This window comes from Lolium perenne, chromosome 1 (genome assembly GCF_019359855.2).
Source record: "Lolium perenne isolate Kyuss_39 chromosome 1, Kyuss_2.0, whole genome shotgun sequence".
NCBI classification, from domain to species: Eukaryota; Viridiplantae; Streptophyta; class Magnoliopsida; order Poales; family Poaceae; genus Lolium; species Lolium perenne.
This window is the reverse complement of record NC_067244.2, coordinates 240,215,303-240,236,001: the sequence shown is the minus strand read 5'-3', so window position 1 is coordinate 240,236,001 and position 20,699 is coordinate 240,215,303. Positions and strand designations below refer to the sequence as shown.

General features: G+C 46.5%; 2 protein-coding genes across 2 annotated transcripts; both read right to left on the bottom strand.

Annotated features, from left to right (window-relative positions):
• Window positions 1–3,533: 3,533 nt before the first annotated feature.
• LOC127327380 (uncharacterized protein At1g15400-like) lies at window positions 3,534–4,452 on the bottom strand. Its single transcript, XM_051354150.2, has one exon. The coding sequence runs from the start codon at window positions 4,230–4,232 to the stop codon at window positions 3,861–3,863; it is 372 nt and encodes a 123-aa protein (XP_051210110.1). The 5' UTR covers window positions 4,233–4,452; the 3' UTR covers window positions 3,534–3,860.
• Window positions 4,453–6,299: 1,847 nt separating this feature from the next.
• On the bottom strand, window positions 6,300–12,384 carry LOC127327379 (uncharacterized). Its single transcript, XM_051354149.2, has 10 exons — window positions 12,149–12,384; window positions 11,939–12,064; window positions 11,739–11,826; window positions 11,065–11,150; window positions 10,768–10,962; window positions 8,141–8,334; window positions 7,200–7,358; window positions 7,028–7,108; window positions 6,879–6,933; window positions 6,300–6,801 (listed from the first exon to the last, which is right to left on the bottom strand). The coding sequence occupies exons 1-10, from the start codon at window positions 12,257–12,259 to the stop codon at window positions 6,625–6,627; spliced, it is 1,272 nt and encodes a 423-aa protein (XP_051210109.1). The 5' UTR covers window positions 12,260–12,384; the 3' UTR covers window positions 6,300–6,624.
• Between the last annotated feature and the right edge of the window lie 8,315 nt (window positions 12,385–20,699).

The window sequence follows — 20,699 nt, the reverse complement described above, 5'->3', positions numbered from 1 at the left end:
TGCGTTTCTGAAAAAGGAAGCCCGTCTCTTACGGTCATACGTTTGTAGTATATATATATACATAGCGGTGGTGCAGTATACAAGTCGTGTACCTAGCTCGTGATTAGTTTCAGAAATTCTATGGGTATGTGCGTTTAGTGTATATCTAAGAGCATCTCCTATCGCGTTCCCCAAACCGTCCCCAAATGAATTTGGCGTGCGTTGGACAAAAAAAAGTTTCTAACCGCGTCCTCCAAACCCGTTTTTTGTCCGACGCGGCTCGATACGGTATCCGGTGCCCTGAGCCCGTCCCGCCCCACAGGGGACGCTCCGGGCACAACGAAAAGCGAGACGAGGCGTGGTGGGACCGATGCGTCAGCGGCACATTCAAGTTTGGATCTAATCGTCGCCTACCTCGCGGCGGAAGTTATTCGCGCGCAGTGACACACGACCGAAGCGTCGCAGCTTTGCCTTAATGGCGACGGAGGGGCAGGCGAAACGTCTCGTCGATGCCGCACCCGGACGAGACGGTCGATCAGCAACGGGCGCTCGTCGAGTCCTTCGAGTCGGAGAAGAAGCTCCAGGACGACGCTTGTGCCCGCGAAGAGGCGCAGATTCGCCGCGCCGTCGAGCTCTCCCTCCAGACGGCGCAACAGGGGAGGGCAGGCGACGACGCGCTGCTGGAGCAGCGACGTCTGCTCACCGCGGACAGTATTGCGACTCGCGCTGTGCTAAGGCACGCGGCGGCTTCAGCCCGTGGTGGAGGAAGCGGTACGATCTGCGTATGCGGGCGGTGTCGGAGGTCCGGCGCTGGTGCTTGAGCTCAACGCGTCGATTTCCCAAATTTGGTGGACGATAGATCGCGGCGAACAGGTTAGTCCGTTTGAGTCACCCCGCTAGAGATGCCCTAGTTACTGGACAACTCTCCATGCATGCTTTGTTGCAATCAACCTTGTTTTGTTCAAAATTCCAGCAGTTGCTAAAATTGCATGGTACTTAGATATTTTGTTCCCTAAATATCTCTCAAGTATTGTTTGCATGTACAGTACTTCCAATCTGTTTAGCTAGCTGCTCTAAGCAGAGGCGTCCGATCGATCAGTCGCTAGCTAGCTAGGTGCTCTGTGCCGCGCCAAGTATGCTCCGCGCGTGATGCGGGATGACGCGGGATAGTGCGGTGTGCAGCTCTGTCCCGCGCCAGCTCCAGCGGAATGATGCGGCGTTCCGCGATGGTCCGCACAGCATGTGCTGCCCCGCGTGACTCTCTGGCGGGCAGCCGCAACCCGCCCCGCTCGCAACCTGACGGCACATACCACATACATAGGGTCCCTATGTATGTGGTATGTGCCGTGAGCTAATTGAACGTAAGGGATTGTGGGCTCTGCTCGCATCCATGGATTAAAGGAATCCTCTGTCTCCCACCATCCGGCACGACCGCTCTGCTCTGACTCCGATACCAACGCTGATGCAGCCCATGAGTGCATGTATATGAAAAGGACTCGAGCTTCCTCAAGATGGAAACAGAATCGAAACCGAGCTCAATTGGCATCCAATCTCATCGTCCGGCCCGTGTTAAAAGGCCTTGAGTCCAATCTCAACTGGCATGCAATCTCGTCGGGCGCCGCCTGTGCTCGACATGCTCGCCGATTTTGCAAGGAACCGCCCAAAGCTCCTAATCTCGTCGTGGCACCTGTGCATTGACGCCGTCTCACCCTGCCGACTTGGGCTGAACTTTCTTCGCCCGTGCTACACCAAAGGTACACATAAACTAACCAGTATTATGGTGTTTAAGAGGAATAGTAGAAGTTGTGTTGGCTTCATCTTAATTGATATTTTTAGTAGATGAATGGATGAAAACATATTTCTTTTTTACATATATGTCATCGTGGTTGGACTGTTAAAAAATAATATGAACAAAAGACCGGTTGGATGTAAAAAATACTAACCGAGAAAATAAAGAATGATTCCACGCATTGTTCCTTCATTACTTTTTTATGCATTTGTTTCTCATTGCTCGCGTGTTCCAATATATAATAGAAAATAGTAGAAGTTGTGTTGGCTTCATCTTAATTGATATTAACATGTTTCAAACTTACATTATACAAACTCTTATGCAGGCAAGGTATTTGGGTTGCAATATCAAATCATGGATGCCAAAGAAGAGAGAAGGAAAAGAAATAGAGAGCGGTACGCACGGATGACAAATGAAGAGAAGCAGAAAAAACTGAAAAAAACGTCGTGAAGCCTACCATCAAAAGAAAACAAAAAAGCCAGACCAGAAGACAAAAATATGCACAGAAGAAGAAAAGGAGAAAATGCTAGAAAAACGTCGTGAAGCCTATCAGCAAAACAAAATAAAAGAACCGGAGAAAAGGACAAAAAGATGTGCACAAGATAGACAGAGATATGCAAATATGCATCCTGACAAAAAGAAAGCTAGAATAGAATAAGTCACAGCTAATCGTGAATTGAAGCGCGGCACACCATGCAAAGAATCAATTGCCATGATGAACCCGTCATATATCCCAACGGAACAGGAAGTTTTGCTAGAAAAACGTCGTGAAGCTTATCATCAAAATAAAATAAAAGAGCATAAACAAAGGACAAAAAGATGTGCACAAGATAGACAGAAATATACAAGTATGCCCTCAGAAAAAAACAAAGCTAGAATAGAACAAGTTACATCTAATCCGGAATTGAAGTGCATCTTACCATCCGAAGGATCATTCGTGATGGTGAACCCGACATATATCGCAGCAGACCAGGAAATTTTCACATCTACCTTAAATCTGAGTCGAAGAAAACCTGTCCTGGTGGGAGAAACACAAGCATTGCTACATCGTCGAAATGAAGAGTTCTAGACACAAGCATTGCTACATGATCGAAACGAAAAGTTCTTGACAAAGCAGAGGAATACTATTTCAAAGTTGTTAATATTTGATGTCAATTGGAATATCTAGAAAGATTCTTAGCATGCTTAGCTTCTACATCTTTACACATGAAGAGGGGACAATCTCGGAAATTTTCGGGAGCAGCTATGAAGTTGCTTGCTTTTGTAGATTGACATGATTTATTCATCATTGCATTATTTCTCAATACAACATGTTAACATTTCCATCATTGACACCTTTCAAAAAAATGAGATTTGACATGCATTATAATGTAGGGAAAAAGGACGAATAAACAAAACTTATCATTCTCGGCGATAAGACGACCTTACATGAAAGCAATCCTAATTTTTGGGGACTTCTTCGTTCCTTCAAAAACAAACTAAATTTCATTAGTGAGAATCTCCGTGCCCCGATAATTATATTATAAAAGTTAACCCGTAGCAACGCACGGGTTTTTTCCTAGTGACTATATAATGCCCAGTTTTTTTATTATTATTTAGCAAATCCGCTATATGATTATAGCCCGCTATAGCCCGGCTATAGCCTTTCATAGCTTCAAAAAAATTCGCGGCTATCGGCTATAGCCGGCTATTTTAACCAGAGACTAGCATATACACGAGCGAGCGACGAGCTTGACGCCTCTAGCTAGGTTCAAGCATTACAGAATACAAAAGGCGCAGGCACATGTAGCTGTCGTAGTAACTGTAATTCAACTGTCCTACAAATTTCTGACCACATAACAAAAATGAAAATAGAAGACTGCACAATCGAGTGATGAATAGAATATCCATGGAGGCTCACCACACGGTGCCTGCAATTCTACTGTATCCTCTATAGATCATACATACATGCGTGTAGTTTATAACTCTCTCGTGCTCTGTAGTAGTACTACCACTTCCTATACACAGGGGCAATCGGTATATTAACAGGAATGGAAAGAAACTACGGAATTTTGTACATACTGCAGCAGGGGCAGCCGGGAAGTTGAATGAATCAACCGCTAGCTCGCCTCGCCCTCGGCGAACGGTTGGCGGCGGCCCTCGGGATGACCTTGGACTTGTCCTTGCCGCCATCTCTCTTCTTCTTCTTCCCGGCCGCCTTGCCGCCGAAGAACCCGCAGAAGCCGCAGACGCCGACGCGCGGCGACGGCGGGTCGAGCGCGGGCGAGACGCGGCCGGCGCCCGCCCTGTACCCGCCGTGCCCGTTCGACCGGCTGCGCTGCACCCGCGCAGGAGGCGAAGGTCCGTCGTCGCGGCGGCCCGGTGACGGCCTGATCTCCCCGGAGAGGTGCCTGTCGTCGTCCCACACCATCCCCGACGAGCCGGAGCGCCGGAACGTGCCGCTCGACCGCTGCAGCCCCGCCATGGATGTGCGCACGTGATCGATCGACGCCTCCGGCAACAGAACTACAGAGGAGAGGTGGAGCCTAGGCGTCGCGTGTGGCGACCTCGGCTGTGGTGGCGAGACCTGGCGTGAAGATATGCTATGCGGGCGGGCTGCCGACGCAATCAACGCGAGCAGCAAGTCATTAACTGGCGAGAGAGAGGGAGGGAGTTTCTACGGAGTAGTAGGGGACGTGGACGTTTGACGCGGGAAGAATAATGGCGCTGATCTGAATAGAGAGAGATAATCTACTCTGGTCGACCGTCGCTGTCCGCCTACGTCGACTCCGGCCATCAACTCGCCGCCCCTTCCGTTTCCGTCAGAGCAAGAGGAGAAACGGTACAAGAGTTTCTCTGCCCATTTGGGTGCGGCGGGTGAGCGCGCGCGCGCGGCGACCCGATCAATTCAAAGAAGAACGCGCGCGCCGGCTTTCGTTCCTCTCCTAGAAATAGGCTTTTTTTCAAGCTTTCTAAATAAAACCGCAATGATCGAACCGATACAAGGTAGAAAGAACTTCTTCCAAAGTAGATCAAATAAACAACAAAAAAAAGTACGTAGAAAACCCGAACCTGCCACCGAGACATTGACGCGAGACCGACTTGAATCGGGGCTCCACGACGCCCACAAGAGGATAACGACACACTGCGTCGCTGCCGTCGAGACCGCGAGGTCTACGGTTTTCATCCGGAGCCGTACCGCGGGACGGATACCCACAATGAAGCCCCAAGAGGGGTTACCACACCGTGATTTGGTTTCCCATGGGTGCCCAAGTGTGTCTCCATGTAAGGAGTCAACCGTTTCGTGAAGAGGACAAACGGACTCTTGCAACAACACGGCTTGCTTCTCCAAAGAGGATTGCATATCGGTAGAGACCAAAGAGCCAACATGAGTAGAAATAACTGACGCCCAAGACCGCGTTGGGAGGCTCTCCTGGACGCGGCGTGGCAATACTTCGAGAGAAGCGGGCCTTTATGGATATTTCTCTCCTCGTGCTGGAGCGTGTTCCACATTAACGGCTCTGATCATGAAGATCATGCCTAAACTACTAGAGTGTGTGGTGGTGTGGTCATGACTCCTTTCGCCAAGGAAGTGAGATCTCGGTTGTGGCTTACCCGCCGAGTCAGACACTTGGTTTTAAGAAGAATGGTGTTGTTGACGTTGCAGTCTCTCTCTCACCCGGATCCAGCAGGCATGTGGTTCTTTTTGGTGATAGGGTTGCTAAGTCAAGAATATTGGCGTCGGTGCCCGGAGTTATCGTCGCTATAGAGGTTTGGAATTTTCTCACCACCTTGGCTACCGCCTAGCATGCATGGATCCGCAGTTGATTGATAGGTGCCCGCCAATGTCACGGCTTGTCTTTGTCGAGAGCTTGTTCGTTTCGTCTTGTGGTCTTTTGTGTTTGCTAGAGTGGGTGCGATCATGTTGTTCGAGTTTCTGTTATACTTGGTTGTGTGTGGCGCTCTATCATTCGTGTCGTGTTGCTTTGTATGTTTTCGTTCGATTTTCTAATAAAAACTAGACGCTCTCTTCTTATTTAAGGAACGAGGCAAATCGGTTTATTTTTAAGGACCATCCAGACTCGTTGGCGTCCACGGCTTCTTTGGAAATGAATAATTGACCTGTACCTTCGCTCGCACGACACGGTTCCGGTCGAGCTGCTATACACAGCGACGCGACGATCCTTCATCGCTTTGTTGCCAAACATCGTCCGTCGGTTTGCGCGTTGTGTCCCGGTCGATCGTTGCTGTAGATAGAGACGGGAGGGGACTGCTCATGACGCCTACATTCAACAACAGTGGGAGCTCACAACCGAGACCCACGCCGAGCCCTGAACTGACGGCACGGTTTGGCTCTTGCCATCTTCCTTCTCAGCATCTCGCTTTCCTTCAGAAAAGAAAAATCTAGAAACACTGCAGCAGATGCCAGATGGATTGGGACAAGCTGCTGCCTCTGACGGACGGCTGCAGAGGGTCTGGAGCTCGCCGGATTCTATCGTACGGCGAACATGTACCTTCTGACATAGAGAATTAGAGATCACAATACTACCCAGACTGCAGAAGCTTGACTAAACATTTCCACAATAGGATTGCTACAAGAGTTTCCCCGACTAGAAAATTAGAAATCAAATGACTCGAGAAACGCTGCTCCTTGGCAACAGCAGGTGAGCCAACTGGCTAAGTACAGATTTTACAAGCACGGGGTAATCTTACAAAAGGATTTGGCGCGCCATAACATCCACAAGAGAACATGTGCTGAAAGGAGACGGGTATCTACAGTGGCACTGTACGCGCCTTCATTCATCCATCATCAACAGCCACAGGTCGGAGGGTTCCACAAAGCATAAGCCAGGGCCACAGCAGCTCAAAGGTTGACATCAAGTAGCCTTCCTCCGGCTGCTACCACTAGGACTTCTTGGACCCCCTTGAATGGCGGAAGCGGCTGCTGAGCTGACGCTACTAGTCCCTCGCTGCATCAACCTGCGAGGCGACTCCAGTCTCATGCTCTGGTTCTCCGCCTCAAGCTGTTTAGCCTCCTCCTGTAGCATAGCTAACTGTTTTACAAAAGCAAATAGGTGTTAGCCCCTGAATGACCCAAACAGTGGCGTAAGACACAAGCTAGTCTACTCACCCGAAGCTCATTCTCTTTCACACGGTCCTGAAGTACAGTTATAGCTGGGCTCAAACTAAGACACCAGAAGCAGGATATGTTAACAGAGGATTACACACCAATACGCTATATTTGGCTAAAAAGAGGAGAAATGGTCATTATGGTCTCACCAGTATTCCATTAGTTTGCAGAGGGAGGAATTGTATGTAGACGTATGGTGGATAGATGTAAGTGGATGCATCTTCCCATCACTGCAAGAAAAAAAATAGATGAGACCTCTACAAAGAGACAAAGCATGCGATATTACATGATATTACATTGTCATAAAGGAACTTGAATTACCAGATATTTTGAAGCATAGCTTGATTATATGCTGATTGCTCCTCTTGAAAAAGGACACGTTGCATCTCACAATAAGAAGTCATTGTAGCGTCCAGCTTTAGCAGATGCCTTGTTGGGAATACATGCAGTGGCACCTCCTTCCTTCTATACTCTGCACCACTGTTAGCAACAAATTGCAAATTAGAAACTCATAATACGGTTATGCTAAAGCACGGCATCCTGCATTTGATAGATCAGCCAGATATGAAAAAATGATGGAAGACAGTAGCCATAAGATGGTCATACCATGTGATACATCATGGTAAGGGACTCTAGTAAAGAAATGATGAGTGTAAATTACAACAAAGTTGTATAGGAAAACATGCTTCTGACATGAGCAATTCAGATTCAAGCCCATAACGTTTAGTTCAATTAATGTACTAGAAAAAATTACAAACAGACCCCTTCATCCTAAAGAAAACAAAAACTAATTGTAATATTTTTGGTATTGACAATGCTTTAATCAGAAAAGAACGCTGCAAAGCAATAAGATGCCCACTGGGAAACTTGAAAGACAAGCCGCATAGCTTTCTTTAATAACTAAGTTATAAAACCATTAGTTTGTTCTAACATTGAACCTGTGAGCCTGTGACTGTACCTCCATGGGCAGTCGTCACAATGGAATTGTGCTTAATACACTTTAGCTGATAGACAATAATTCCAGAAAGATCTCTTAGATTAGACTTAGAAGATATCCCTTGTTTGAAGATATTTTGAACTGCTGAAAGAGCCCTATAAGAATGGAAGTCTCACGGACTAAAGAGAAGCTTTCACTGAATCATGCAACTTAGACACATAAGAACAACTGAATCTCAAGAATAAATGGTTCTACAATGCTTTAAATTGCTCATATATACCATTTACCTAATACATAGAAGGTTTTCGACAAGCAATTTGTATACCTTATGTCCATAGTTGACCGGTGCAAAGCCTCCTGTATGCTTGGGGACAGATCTGAACCATCTTGATCAACAGAGGCTACAGGAGAGTTGCCCTGTTCATAAAGAACAAGAGCATTTTCTCTTGGTTGATGTTTTGCTGATTGATTTGCGTCCAAATGAGAATAAAGATCCGCATCCTGAGATCTTCCCCAAACCTAAACAAACCAGGAATGCATAAACAATTTGCAAATGCACTAGTGGTACAGACACACAGAAGAGGGCACTAATAAATTAGGACCCCTAACAGAGAGAGCTCAGAAGTAAGATCTGCTAATTATTTCACTATTCAAATGAAAAGTTAAGATAGATTACTAAACATTGATGTACAATGCAATTAAAATTCAATGGCAGAAGAACAATTTATTAAGAAGCTAACGAGAAACCTTCTAAACATAACATCAATATAAAGCGCAAGTTCATCTGAAATGGTAATTAAAAACTGTGGGTGCGGTACATCTAGGCGTGCACATTCAAATTGGAAAGTGTCAATCTGAAACTTAAGGGCACAAACATGAGGAACTTATGGCAGCTTTGCTGATCAACGTGTCCGTGTTTAACATCAGAACCCACATCCATATCTAATTATCTATACAATTCAACAATTATTCGATTACAAACCATATATATACTACTACTGTGACTTTCATGAGAAATTTTGAACTTAGACGGAGATTTCCTTTTTACAAAAAATACCCCATATGGCATGATAACTACTTAAGTTTATTATAGTTTTTACAGTTGGTTCCCTTGTGGCTATTTGGCATCAATTATAGTAGTATATACAAGCATATAATGAAATAGTTAAGTCATGATTTACCATTTCTATCTTTTAATGAAATAGTTAAGTCAAGGTTTACTATTAAATACTTTTGTTTTTCACAAAACAGCCATCAAACAGAGGAGACAAAAAAAGGAAGAGCTTGGAGGCAGGGACAAAAAAAATAGGTAGACTAAAAGGGGGGGAAAAGTGGTCTACAAAGTTCCAAATCATTATCTGAGCCAGGATACAATACAAGAGCCCGAAGCTCTCCCTGAGCATCCTTCACAAAAAAAAAGGCTGCCTAATAGTTGAAGAATGTTTAAATAGTCTACCAGGTATTTACGTTAAAAAAACTGATAAAGACAGAAGAATTTCAGCAATTTGAAATCCAGCACCATGTAGTACCGGACAAATAATACTGTGCCCAGCTTCTACAATACACGCAGTGCACCATTGGCTTCCCACCAGGTTTTTACCCCATCTTAAATTGTTACTGAATATTTCAGAAGAGAAGAAAAAAAGAGAAGATTGTGCCAAAGATCTCCTGAACTTTCTGGCCCTGTTCAAGAAATTGGTCGATTAACCAGTTAACTTGCCGATTAATCCCTGCTCGGAGGGTCATGAGTAGCCAATTAACTGGCCCATTAACTGGTTGATTAGTCTATTAATACCTACTCCCATGGTGCAATGGTCGGCATGCAAAAGCGCAAAGCACCAGCACCCGGGTTCGAATCCTCACCTCTACGTTAATGACCCAGGTCGCTCCCCTCCCCTGGTCTTGTTATTTTTTTTATTAATAGCCTAAACCAAGCAACTACCAGTTAACGATTTCCTCAAAATTGTTTTCTAGAATACTTCGTTTGCCCTTCTAGTTTTTTTTACGGAACACCATTAACCCCTTTAATTGGGATGGAAGGTGGTGTGCAGCTTGATTTTTCATGTTAAATATGTAGACTCTTTATGTGAAATCAAAGATACTATAATATAGTTGATTCGCTAAGTGCCGAGTGAAATAATTCTGTCAAGTTTGTGCACATGCCTACTTTTTTAGGTTAATATCTAGTAAGCACAAGTCAAACATTCCAGTCTAAAAGTGTATGCTTACCTTTGTTTCTAGAACACTGTTAAACCCATTTACTTAAGATGGAAAGTGGCGTGTAACTTGATTGTTCATATTTTATCACAATTGACTCTTTATGTGAAATATAAAGATAGTAATACTATAATACAATAAGTTAGCTGAATGCCGAGGGAAATGATTTTGTTGCGCTGTGTACATGCCTACCATTTTAGGTTAATATTCATCTAACTTATGCAGTCAGATTTTCCAGTCTAAAAGGGCCAACTAGGATGTTGATACAAATGTCGAATGGATTTGTTTTCATGCATATTTCTAGCGATCAAACTATTTATTCTTTTATGGGCCTTCTTCAATCCAAAAACTGCTGCAACACAGTTCAAACGCTCCGTTTTTACATTGCCATGTGCAAACTAGGCACCAACCTTCTCAAATCCAAGAACTGTAACCAACTAGGCACAAGTAGGTAGTATGGTTTTAAACATGCTCCGTCTATTGGGAAAGGATTGAGTGATACTCATGTGATACTCAAATCCAAAAACTGTAACCAACTAGGCACAAGTAGATAGTATAGTTTTAAACATGCTCCGCCCAATGGGAAAGGATTGAGTGATACTCATGTGATACATAGGCACATAGCTGTACTTCCACACAAGAAAGGGCTGTCATGCATATTAAACACCCCCCAAAATAGAAGGATTTCATGGAAATAAATTCAGTGACACTACAACAAGCAGTATCAAAATAAACCTTGCTTCCGTTCGAAGCTCTAGAATCCCCCGTGTCCTGTTCGATGCCATCTAAACCATATCGTGCAGAGTTGTCCGATGAACTCCAGGATGACTCGAGGTCGATGACTGGACTGCTAATAACAGGAACAATAGCACCCAGCGTGGGCTGTGTCCCACCAAGTGACTGGAAGGCGATCACTTGAATTTTCCCAACCTGTGACCAGATCAAAATACGATTCAGCAAGAGAAAATCATCCATGTGTGTCCCAAATAGTAGGTAGCACTAACGTCTAGGAAGTATGAGCTTTTTTTTTACCTTCTGCGCGTCTTCACTAAAACAAGAAAAAATCAGCCCGACAAATCCTGGATCGAGCAACTGAAACATCGCCTGGGTGCGCACATCTGGAGAAAAAAAATGGCAATGTTCAGTCTCGCTGCAGATGGGCACCATTTCATAAGAGGGGGATAAAGCATAAAAGCAGATGCACTAGCAAATTGTCTAGATCTCTATCCTCAATGAGTCCGGAACCAGTAAAGGACCCCGGTACTCAGGGCAATATAGGTTGGTGTTATCACAGAAACACGGAGCAAAGCTATATGGCTAAATACGGAACTCCCCCTATCTTAGATTGCCAAAAGCATAGGTGATTAGCTACCACTCCCCCTATTTTGGCATCCATTTTCCAAAATGGCAAGTGAAAAACAATGGGGATAATAAGTGTTGCCTCGTTTAAAAATAGCATGGCAACATTGACAAACTGGCTACTCTCTCCGATCCATAATCTGTGTTGGGGGTTTAGTTCAATTTTGATCAAATTTGAACTAAATCCCGGACACTTAATATGGATCGGAGGGAGTAGTAAATTCTCAAATTGCATTGATAGAGCATAAGTATCAGGCCACAGCTTTGCGATAATGTAATGTGACGAACAAATTCTAGCAACAGGGTGATCTTAAGGCACTTGAGCTTAGGGAATGCGAGCGGCTCACCTACATGGGAGGGCAGGACGGTGATATGCGGGTGGGAGTGGTACCATCCGATCACCCGGGTAGTCCTCCCGATGGTGGCCGTCATTACGTGCTAGTAGCAGAGTCAAGGAGAGCATCAACAGGCGAACAGCCCCAACAAAACCCTACTCTCGATCCACACAACACCAAAATTCTCGGAAAGTAAACAGGGGAAAGGATATCTCGGCCTGGGCGGAGGCGGCGGCGAGCAGCTCGGGGTTGACCTCGACGCGGTCCTTCTTGCGCTCGCACCTCATCTGCGGCGAGGCGCCCCATATGAGCGCGGTGGAGCCGCCCCTGCTGGAGGACTGCAAGTGGTAGAGGGGATCGATCTGAGGAGGCATTCGTGGAGGGAGGGGGGAGCGGAGAGCTTGGGGGATTATGGGTCGGACCTCGACGTCGCCGAGGAGGAGGCCCATGACCTCCTCGGTCTCGGTGGTGAGGGCGTGGGAGAGGCAGGTGAGCCACACCTCCTCCCCCATCCTGACCTCCTTCAGCGACATCTCCTCCTCCGCCGGCCGCCGCCGCCGCCGATCGGGCCGCTGGGGTTTCGTGGCGGAGGACTCCTCGGTGACGGCGCGCCTGGACTGGACGGAGCCTTGCGCCTCTTTGGTGTGGGGTCGGAGATTCGGAGTGGCTGACGGCTGCGCCGCTGGCTATGTGTTTCGCTGAGATGTGGCCCTACTGGACTCCGGCGTGCGGCCGCGCCAGCGGAGTCTGCCGGCGGATCTGAGTGCGAGGTTGGATGTCGCATTTGGGTTGGGCCGGGCCGTCTGAGGCCATTTATGGCCCGTATTGAGTTGTTGCAATCCACTTTATTGGCAAAGGATTAGACTAGTCGATGAAATACGTGCGTCAAGGTTTGAGGGATCATGACCTTGGAGCTTTCACATATCCAAGCTAGAGCCTTGATGCCTTTAATTTGTGGCAATGTTTCTCGACGATTTGCCACCGCCTCACCCTCGATTTTTAATGCATTGCTTGATTTCTCCTTTATTCGTTATTATTATTGCAAAACTTTGTGTCTTAGTGATTTGTCCGGAAACTGAGCTATGTCAAGAATCCAACACATTGATGTAGAAGAAAGGGAATTTTTGAGCAATTTTACTTTTGCTATCAAAGTGGAATCAATAAGGTACTCTGCAAAAGTATTACACAATTTTGAATGCAACCTGATGTTGATTGTACTCTGCGTTTGTTCCTAGGACACCACTTCCCGATATATTTACCCCGTTACAAACTTCCTCTGGATCAAAATGGTCATTGGTAAAAATGAATCTTAACTATAAACATATTTATAATAATCCAGATGAAACCTAAATTCTTCTTCTATGCACATGAGAAATAACCGAGGGAGTTCACCCGCCACCATGTCCATATTTGGCTTGCATATGTTATGCGATTTTATGCAGGTTGTTCTCTTGTGGTGGGTGTTAAATGTATATTATTTTTTGCTAAAATAATGTTGGTTTATTTATAAACTCCCTCTCTGTTCTTTGTCCACTCAAAATTATTTCTGAATCGTTATAGTCTTCAGGAAGGATGAATGACTATGCCACTTAGACTAGAGAAAACAGTGAAGTTAGTACACCAAGAGTTTCATAAAGGAGTATTGTTATATTTCCATTCTGATTTTCTGTAATAATATGTTGAAAATGTCTTCATTAATGTTATGTATACAGGATGTTTTTTGTTTGCAGTCTGGTTTGTTGTATCATGTTTCTACGACATGTATTTCGATTTTATTATGGACAATGTTATTAAGATAATTCATCTGGCACTACTTATGTGTGTTGATATCTAGTTTATTTGCATACCAACTTGTGCGCCTAAAAAAATTACTTTTAGTGTGGCTGAACTTTTTTTATGCGTCTATTGGAGATGGTCTAATTATGTGCTTATCCGTCCGGCCCACGAGCAGGTGATGAGCGCTGGGCCAGTAGACTGCAGTGTGGTGGTGGTGACGCGCCAGGTTCATGTGCCGTGAGTCACAAGTAGAAGGGAAGTGTTGGTGTAGGTGTTAGGGTTTTGCCTCTGTTATTATATTATAAATAAGTAAGAAGGGACCCCTCGGATTCCCACAACTCCACATACAGACAGAAAGCCAGCGAGAAGGGAGAATCAGTCTGTTGCTGGCGTGAACCGAAAGGTGGACATCTCCGTGCCGCTTTTTCCAACTTGTTGTTTTCTCTGCCTTTTGATCTCGCCTCCTCATGTTATCGTGTATTGATACTAGCAGCGAGAGATTGCAATAAGCGATTGATGACCACGCATGTGTTGATGCGTAGTGAAAGTTTTGTGTATCTACGATTTTGTACACCTTTCAAATCTCACGAAAAATATTTATATTTTTTTGTCAATGCTAGCATGGCACAAAGCCAGAGGGTGACTGCAGCTATAGCTACATGTTTCATTGCGTAGTTATCTTACCCCTTCTTTGTTTTGTTGATACAGAAAGTCCAACACTTTTATTAGGAAACCATATATAAAACATATATAATATTGACAACCCATTTACAAGCAACAAAGAGTATTCATATATGGTGAAAACGGTTTTCAAATACGTGATAGAGATATGTGTATGATCATACACGACAATCATGTTTTAGTTCAAATTTAAACTAAAATTCTGACCTTTTTCATAGATCGGAGGGAGTAACATCTTTGTAAGATAAATTCATGCTAACTTCTAGTAAAGTGTTTTTTTTTCTTTGGAAAAGAATCAGCACCTTAAGAAAACTCATTTATTTATTGAACTCTCTATCAGACTAGGTTTAGTAAATCACAATAAGGATGTTTTATAGTTAGCTTTCAACGAGAAGATATTTTCTTCGATTAATAGTTTTTGAACAATGTAGAAGGTTTCTTTTGAAAAAAAGAATAACGTAGAAACTAGTATATGATAATCACAAACCAAGGGAGATGGTTTTTTTTGTTTAATTTCTTTACTATTAAATAGGAATTGGTGAGTATGGTACATGGTTCAACACACTTTACGGTTATTATTAGATCCATCGTGGGCATTCGATTTAATTACATCCGATTCATACACCCTATCCGATGGTTTTCTGATGTAGACGCCCTAGCACCCACTCTTTCATTTGGGCATCTCCAGCAGCTCGACACATTTTCGACGGTAAAAGGTGACCACGCACGTCAATTGCGTCGGCTGCGGACACAAAATTGTCCTTCGGGCCAGGACCGACCGAGCGCGGTGTGATGTCGGTTTGTTTAGGGGCAAGCGTGGCTAGGGAGGTGTGGACGATGTCAGGATCTTATCGGTGCCCTTTTAAGGACAGGCGCGGGACATGAAGGCACGTGCCATTGATAGCGGCGCAGAAGGCTAGTCGCGGCCTGCTGCCAGGCGGCCCCGTGGAGACAGGATGCGGGCACGCGATGTGTCCTTGTAGATGCATTCGCGCCGCAAATTGCAGCCGTATTTACGTCCCGCGGATAGGTTAACATCCAGTTGCGTCGGGCCGGTGGAGATGCACTTAACCCTATTTACGGATTCAAACCAAATTCTCATTTTTCCTATATCTTAGCACACTACCAAATCCGTAGTTCCTTGACATTGGCACGCACACACCAAGCCACGTGGTATTATCAGGCGCTAGCTTTCATGTATAAGCTAGCTCCTCTTTTGATGTGTACAATGTTTACCACATATCTAGGAGCCTCAACTACGAAGCTTAGAGCATGTCTAACAGGTCCCGTATAACCCGTCCACCCCGTAAAATTCCGGCGGGATACGGGGCAGGCGTGATATGGGCCGTCTAGCAGGCCTCGTATTCTGGCCGGCCCGTTTTGGCGGAATACGGGGCCCAGGAAATCGGCCCCGTCGCCCCCTACTTATACTGGGCGCAGGTGCGAGTGAGGGGTTAACCCCTCACTCACAACCCTAGCTCCGCCGTACGCCGCCGCATCCGTAGTTAGCTCCGGCGAGCAATTTCTCACTCCCCCGCGCCGCATTCCACCCCAGCTCCGGCATGGACGCCCGCCGCCGCAGTACCGCCTCGCCGGCGAGCGGATCGAAGCGATCCCGCTCGCCGGACACCGTTGAGGAGGCCTGGCGCCGCCAGTGCAAGAGATCCGCCGCCGGGAGCCGCCGTGCGGCGTGCCGGTACGCCGGCGCGCTGTACGTGCCGGATTCGCTCCGGGAGTTCGCCGCGGGTGGGTGGTGGTACCGAGAAGACCCGCCGCTCAAGCCGATGAGCGGCGGAGCCTTCGAGAAGTGGCTCGCCGACTGGGAGCGGGACCGCGCCTCGAAGGCGGCATGGGCGGCGAGCATCGGCAGCACCAGCGGCGGAGGAAGCGGAGGAGATCTGCGAGTCGGCGAGGAGGAAGCGGAGGCGGCAGAGGAGGAGGAGGCGGCCTTCCGGCGTGCGGTGGCCGAATCCGAGAAGGATGTCGCCGAGAAGGCTCGGGCGGAGGCAGAGGAGGAGGCGGCGGCCATCGCCGCGTCCGGGAGTTCGAGGCGTGGGAGGCGCAGGAGGAGGCGGCCTCCATCGCGTTCATCCCCTTCGTCATCCTTGACGAATAGATGTAGGGTAGATATAGGTATGATTGCAATGTATGTATAATCCGTAGTATGATCAATGAAGATGAACTTCCCGGGGTTTTAATTTTTGAAAATACGGGGCAAAATACGGGGTCTGCTAGACGGAATGGCTGTTCCGTTAGCAATTTTTGGATATGGGGCGAAATGCGAACGTTATACGGGGCATAGGAATACGGAGCCTGTTAGACATGCTCTTACCCTCAAGCGAGACCAACTCTTAAGAGTACGGTTCTGCGTGGAGGCAGAAAATCGTTCTATATGTTTGCTTGCTCGGGAAAAGTGTATCTAAACCGGATAAAAAATCATGCTGTAAAGCATTCATCGCGAAATAAATCGATCCCGTAAGAGTTCCTTTGCTTTATAATTATTCGCATTCAGTTGCTGTCAACAGGACGCCACGGACGAAGCAAAGATCCTGTAAGAGTTGTTGTGGTTGTCATAAGCAGCGTTCGACGAGAGCCGGAGGCCCGGCCGCCCGGCATGCCAAGTTGCCAACTCCCGTGCCGGAGTACGTTTCATACACGTTGTGCGCCATCCGAGTCCATCAGGACCTGGGGTTCCATCTGTTTGGTTGCTACATAGGCTACGTCTCAGCCTAAAACCTTAACACAATCATTGGGCCGGCGATCTCCCTAAACCTCAAAGGGACACGCGAAATACGGGAAGGACCTTGCGCTGAACTCAAATCTTAGTCCCAACGCGGAACTCAAATTTTAACGTGTGGAGGTAGAGAGCCGGTTGCATCATATGGAGGAGATCATATCCTCCTCGTTGAGCCGTCATCTTCACCAGAGACAAACGTCGCTACAGTTTTCCTCCATCAAGACGCTAGTGTCCTTACCAAACGACGCTATCTTTGACATCCTCTCCAGGATCCCGGTAAAGTCCCTTTGCCGGTTCCGATGTGTGTCCAAAGAGTGGTACGCCCTCATAGCCGACCCTGGCTTCCTTGCAGCGCACAAGTCTCGCGTCGTGCCGCTCCTCATGGTTGGCTCTCGTTGGGGCAATTTCGTGAAACTAATTGACATGGAGGGTAGTGTGGTGAAAGTGATCAACAATGTGGGTTTTGTTTCAAAGCTTATATGCACAAGCCGCGATGACCTTGTATGTGTGATTACCCTTACTGAAGACGTTAAAGTGGTAGACCTTGCAAATGGGTCGGAGGTGCTCGTGACCACCTGGAAAGATGGCCTTTGGGGTTTTGGCCGCAGTATGCCATCTGGTGTGTACAAAGTGGTCTACATCAAAGACGACACATGTGAGATCCTCACAGTAGGAGATAGTGTGGGGTGGAGACAAATGCAGTTGCCTCCAACCAGCAACATTTCCTATTGTAGCAACCCGGCCGTGGTAAATGGCATGCTGCATTTGGTGTTAACATCACAGTTAGACGGAGAAAATAGTCTGCTCTGCTTTAACCTTGAGAGTGAAGAGTGGAAGAAGGGGATTAAAGGCCCACCAAATGTAGACCTTAAGCAATGTGACCCAACGTTGAGCGAGCTCAACGACTCCTTGTGTATGGTTCAACCGGTGATTCAGGGCTACGACGGATGGACAAACATATGGCTCGTGACTAATCATGACAAGAGCACATGGGTTAAGATGTACACAGTACCTTTGGATTCATCATGGTCTTGTTGGTTGATGCCTTTGAGGATGTTACGTGATGACACGGAGCTGCTCTTTTGTAGCACACTTGGGGGACCAGACTTTTGGATAGCGAAAATCTACGATTCCTACCGCTGGGAGTGCACAAACGCACCAAAGACATTGGTCGATGTCCACCAAACTAATTTTAGTCCTTGCAGCTTGTACTTGGAGAGTTTTGTTTTGGCCAAGAGCTAGGCCTCCTTAATCTTTTTTTTTTCCTTTTCTTCTTTGATGTAGTTGCTTTGACGCACATGGAACAAACCTTATGTTGTGTTGGCAGAACCTAAAAACCTTTCATTGTCACTTACAAAATTTATATCCACATATTTATTTTAGAACCATGCAGGCTACATGTCATATATCAAGGAAGAAGAGAAGGCCGCAGAAGGCCAAAGTATAGTTACATAGAGTTCCAAAAGATTATGCATAAATTACGTCAACGATGAGTGATCTTACGAGAGGTCTACCCATTCCCAAATTTTCAAGTTGTATCCTGATTGCTGCCCCCCAACCCCCCAACCCCAAAACGCATTTTCATTTTTAATTACAAGTGAAAGATTATTAAACTAGAATATATATGACGACTTCAAAAAATCGAGTTCCCTTTCTAATTCTTTTAGACGGTAGGTTCGAGACGAGCCTGGCTTTAACTTAATAAAGCCCCAACATGGTAGAATTCAAACAACACACTCCGCAACCGCGGACACACACAACAGCAGGATCCAGGGGCCTAAGACCCAACAGATACGAAACCCAAGAGCTGCCATCAAGAGTCCCCAAACACCAGAAGGCCAGCACACAAGAAACTGAAACAGGGGATACAACACATGAAGTCCACAAGATACACCGTGACGACTAGCCATCACTTTGCTCCAAATGAAGCGCCCGGATCCATCGAATCATCACGTCCAGCACGGCACGGTCACGCTGTCTAGCCACTGGTCTCCACACCTGTAGATACATAGATAGTTTATAAAGAACGTCAGCCGACTGGAAAGGAAAAGATCCCTCTATAGTGAATTTGTTCCTTATGTTCCAAATAGTCCGCAGCAAGGCCGCACAGCAAATGGAGACGACTCGCTTTGGTTGACCGGACTGCCTAGCGAGGAATCTAAAGACATCTGCCGTGCAAGTGGGGTTCCACGCGCCCCCAAGCAGCTCCCGAACCGCACTCCACAAAAACTTAGCCAGCGGAGAGGCAAAGAAGATATGGTTTGTGTCCTCCCATTCGTCGCACAGGGCACATCTCCCTGAAGAAGGGCCATGTCGTGAATGGATGTTATCATTGGACGGGAGACGCTTCCTAACCAGTTGCCAAAGGAAAATCCTAATCTTCAGGGGGATCGCGACCCTCCAGATTTCGATGAAGTGTCTCCGGGGGAGGACCGCATCGAGAATTTGCCGGAGGCCTCCAACGTCCAAGAGATGATGTCCGGCTGCGTCGAAAGCTGGCAGACCCCAATCTCGCGCAGCATTTCACGCCATTCCAACAGCTCCCTGCATCCCATGGCTTGCCTTAGTGGAATGCGCCACTCCCCCATGGCGGCAGCCTGCGCAACCGAAGAATCTAATCAAGCAGATTATTACATATTTAATTGTTTATTCATAGTTCAAAGGAAAAGTTAGCGCTTACTTGCATCTAATTATCTGTGATCGAAAATAATACAAGTCTTGAAAGAGCAAATGTGTACAACGTCGAGCAGGAGGTAGTGTCAACCACCACAAGCAGAAAATAGCTCTTTTCTATATATGTAAGTTTTTAAATGCACCATGTCCACATGTGCCGAAAGAAATTTTAGAAACTGTGGCAACACATGAACACTTAAATAGTCTACTTACATTTTTAAACTAACGAGTTGTTTCCCTTTTAATGAATAATTTATTACTACTCGATATGTATTGAATTATCGACGCTAGTGTGATATGGTGGTTCCTTGTTTTTTTTTAACAGGGGAGGCCCCAAAGGACCTAGAGCTTCATTGCAGTCAAAGCGGTGGAGGTACAAATTACAGAAAGGGTCGAAGTAAAACTGAAAATTACAAACTGACCCTTACAATTTGCACAAAGGACCCTAAGAAAGAAACATGAAAAACAATCCAGTCCAGCTCCTTCTCCACCACAACAGAGCTCGCCGTAGTCAACCTGCATGCCGCCGGGGACAAGACCACTTGGGGCATGGAGGTGGGAGCCAACTACGGCACAACTAGAGAACCTCCGCCGGAGGTTGATTGAGACCTAGAAGTGACGGTCGTACACCATCGCTCGAGGTTGGAGGGGCCGCCTTTCGGCCATGTAGAACGGCGACAGTGGCGCCGTAGGAAACCTCCAGTTGAAGACCTGGAAGTGACGGCCGTGCGCCATCACTTGAGGTTGGAGGGGCCGCCTTTCGGCCATGTAGAACGGCAACAGTGGCGCCGTAGGGAACCTCCGGTGAGAAGCTACGCCGCTCCCCTGATGCATATCCAGTGGGCATATCCAGAAGCTACGTGGAAGAGCTGTGCCCCCTCCCCAATCACGCCACCATGACGAATCAGGGAGAAAAGCTTGCAGCTTCGGTCTTGACCACCAGATCCCGCCGAACAGCCTTATTTATGGAGATCTCCACGCTCTTCCACGTCCGCAACACCGGCTCTGACCACCTGTTATCACCAGATTTTAACCAAATCAGAGGTGGGCCGTGATTGAGATGGGCTTAACAAATATACATAGAAATTATTCATAAATTGGCCTTG

Bases quoted from the DNA above. Each gene is read 5' to 3' on its own strand.
- LOC127327380 (XM_051354150.2), bottom strand. From the start codon at position 4,232: ATGGCGGGGCTGCAGCGGTCGAGCGGCACGTTCCGGCGCTCCGGCTCG.
- LOC127327379 (XM_051354149.2), bottom strand. From the start codon at position 12,259: ATGTCGCTGAAGGAGGTCAGGATGGGGGAGGAGGTGTGGCTCACCTGC. The intron at 11,151-11,738 runs GTGAGCCGCTCG...TTTTTTCTCCAG, and splicing joins CGTCCTGCCCTCCCATGTAG to ATGTGCGCACCCAGGCGATG. The intron at 6,802-6,878 runs GTGAGTAGACTA...TTTGTAAAACAG, and splicing joins TGAAAGAGAATGAGCTTCGG to TTAGCTATGCTACAGGAGGA.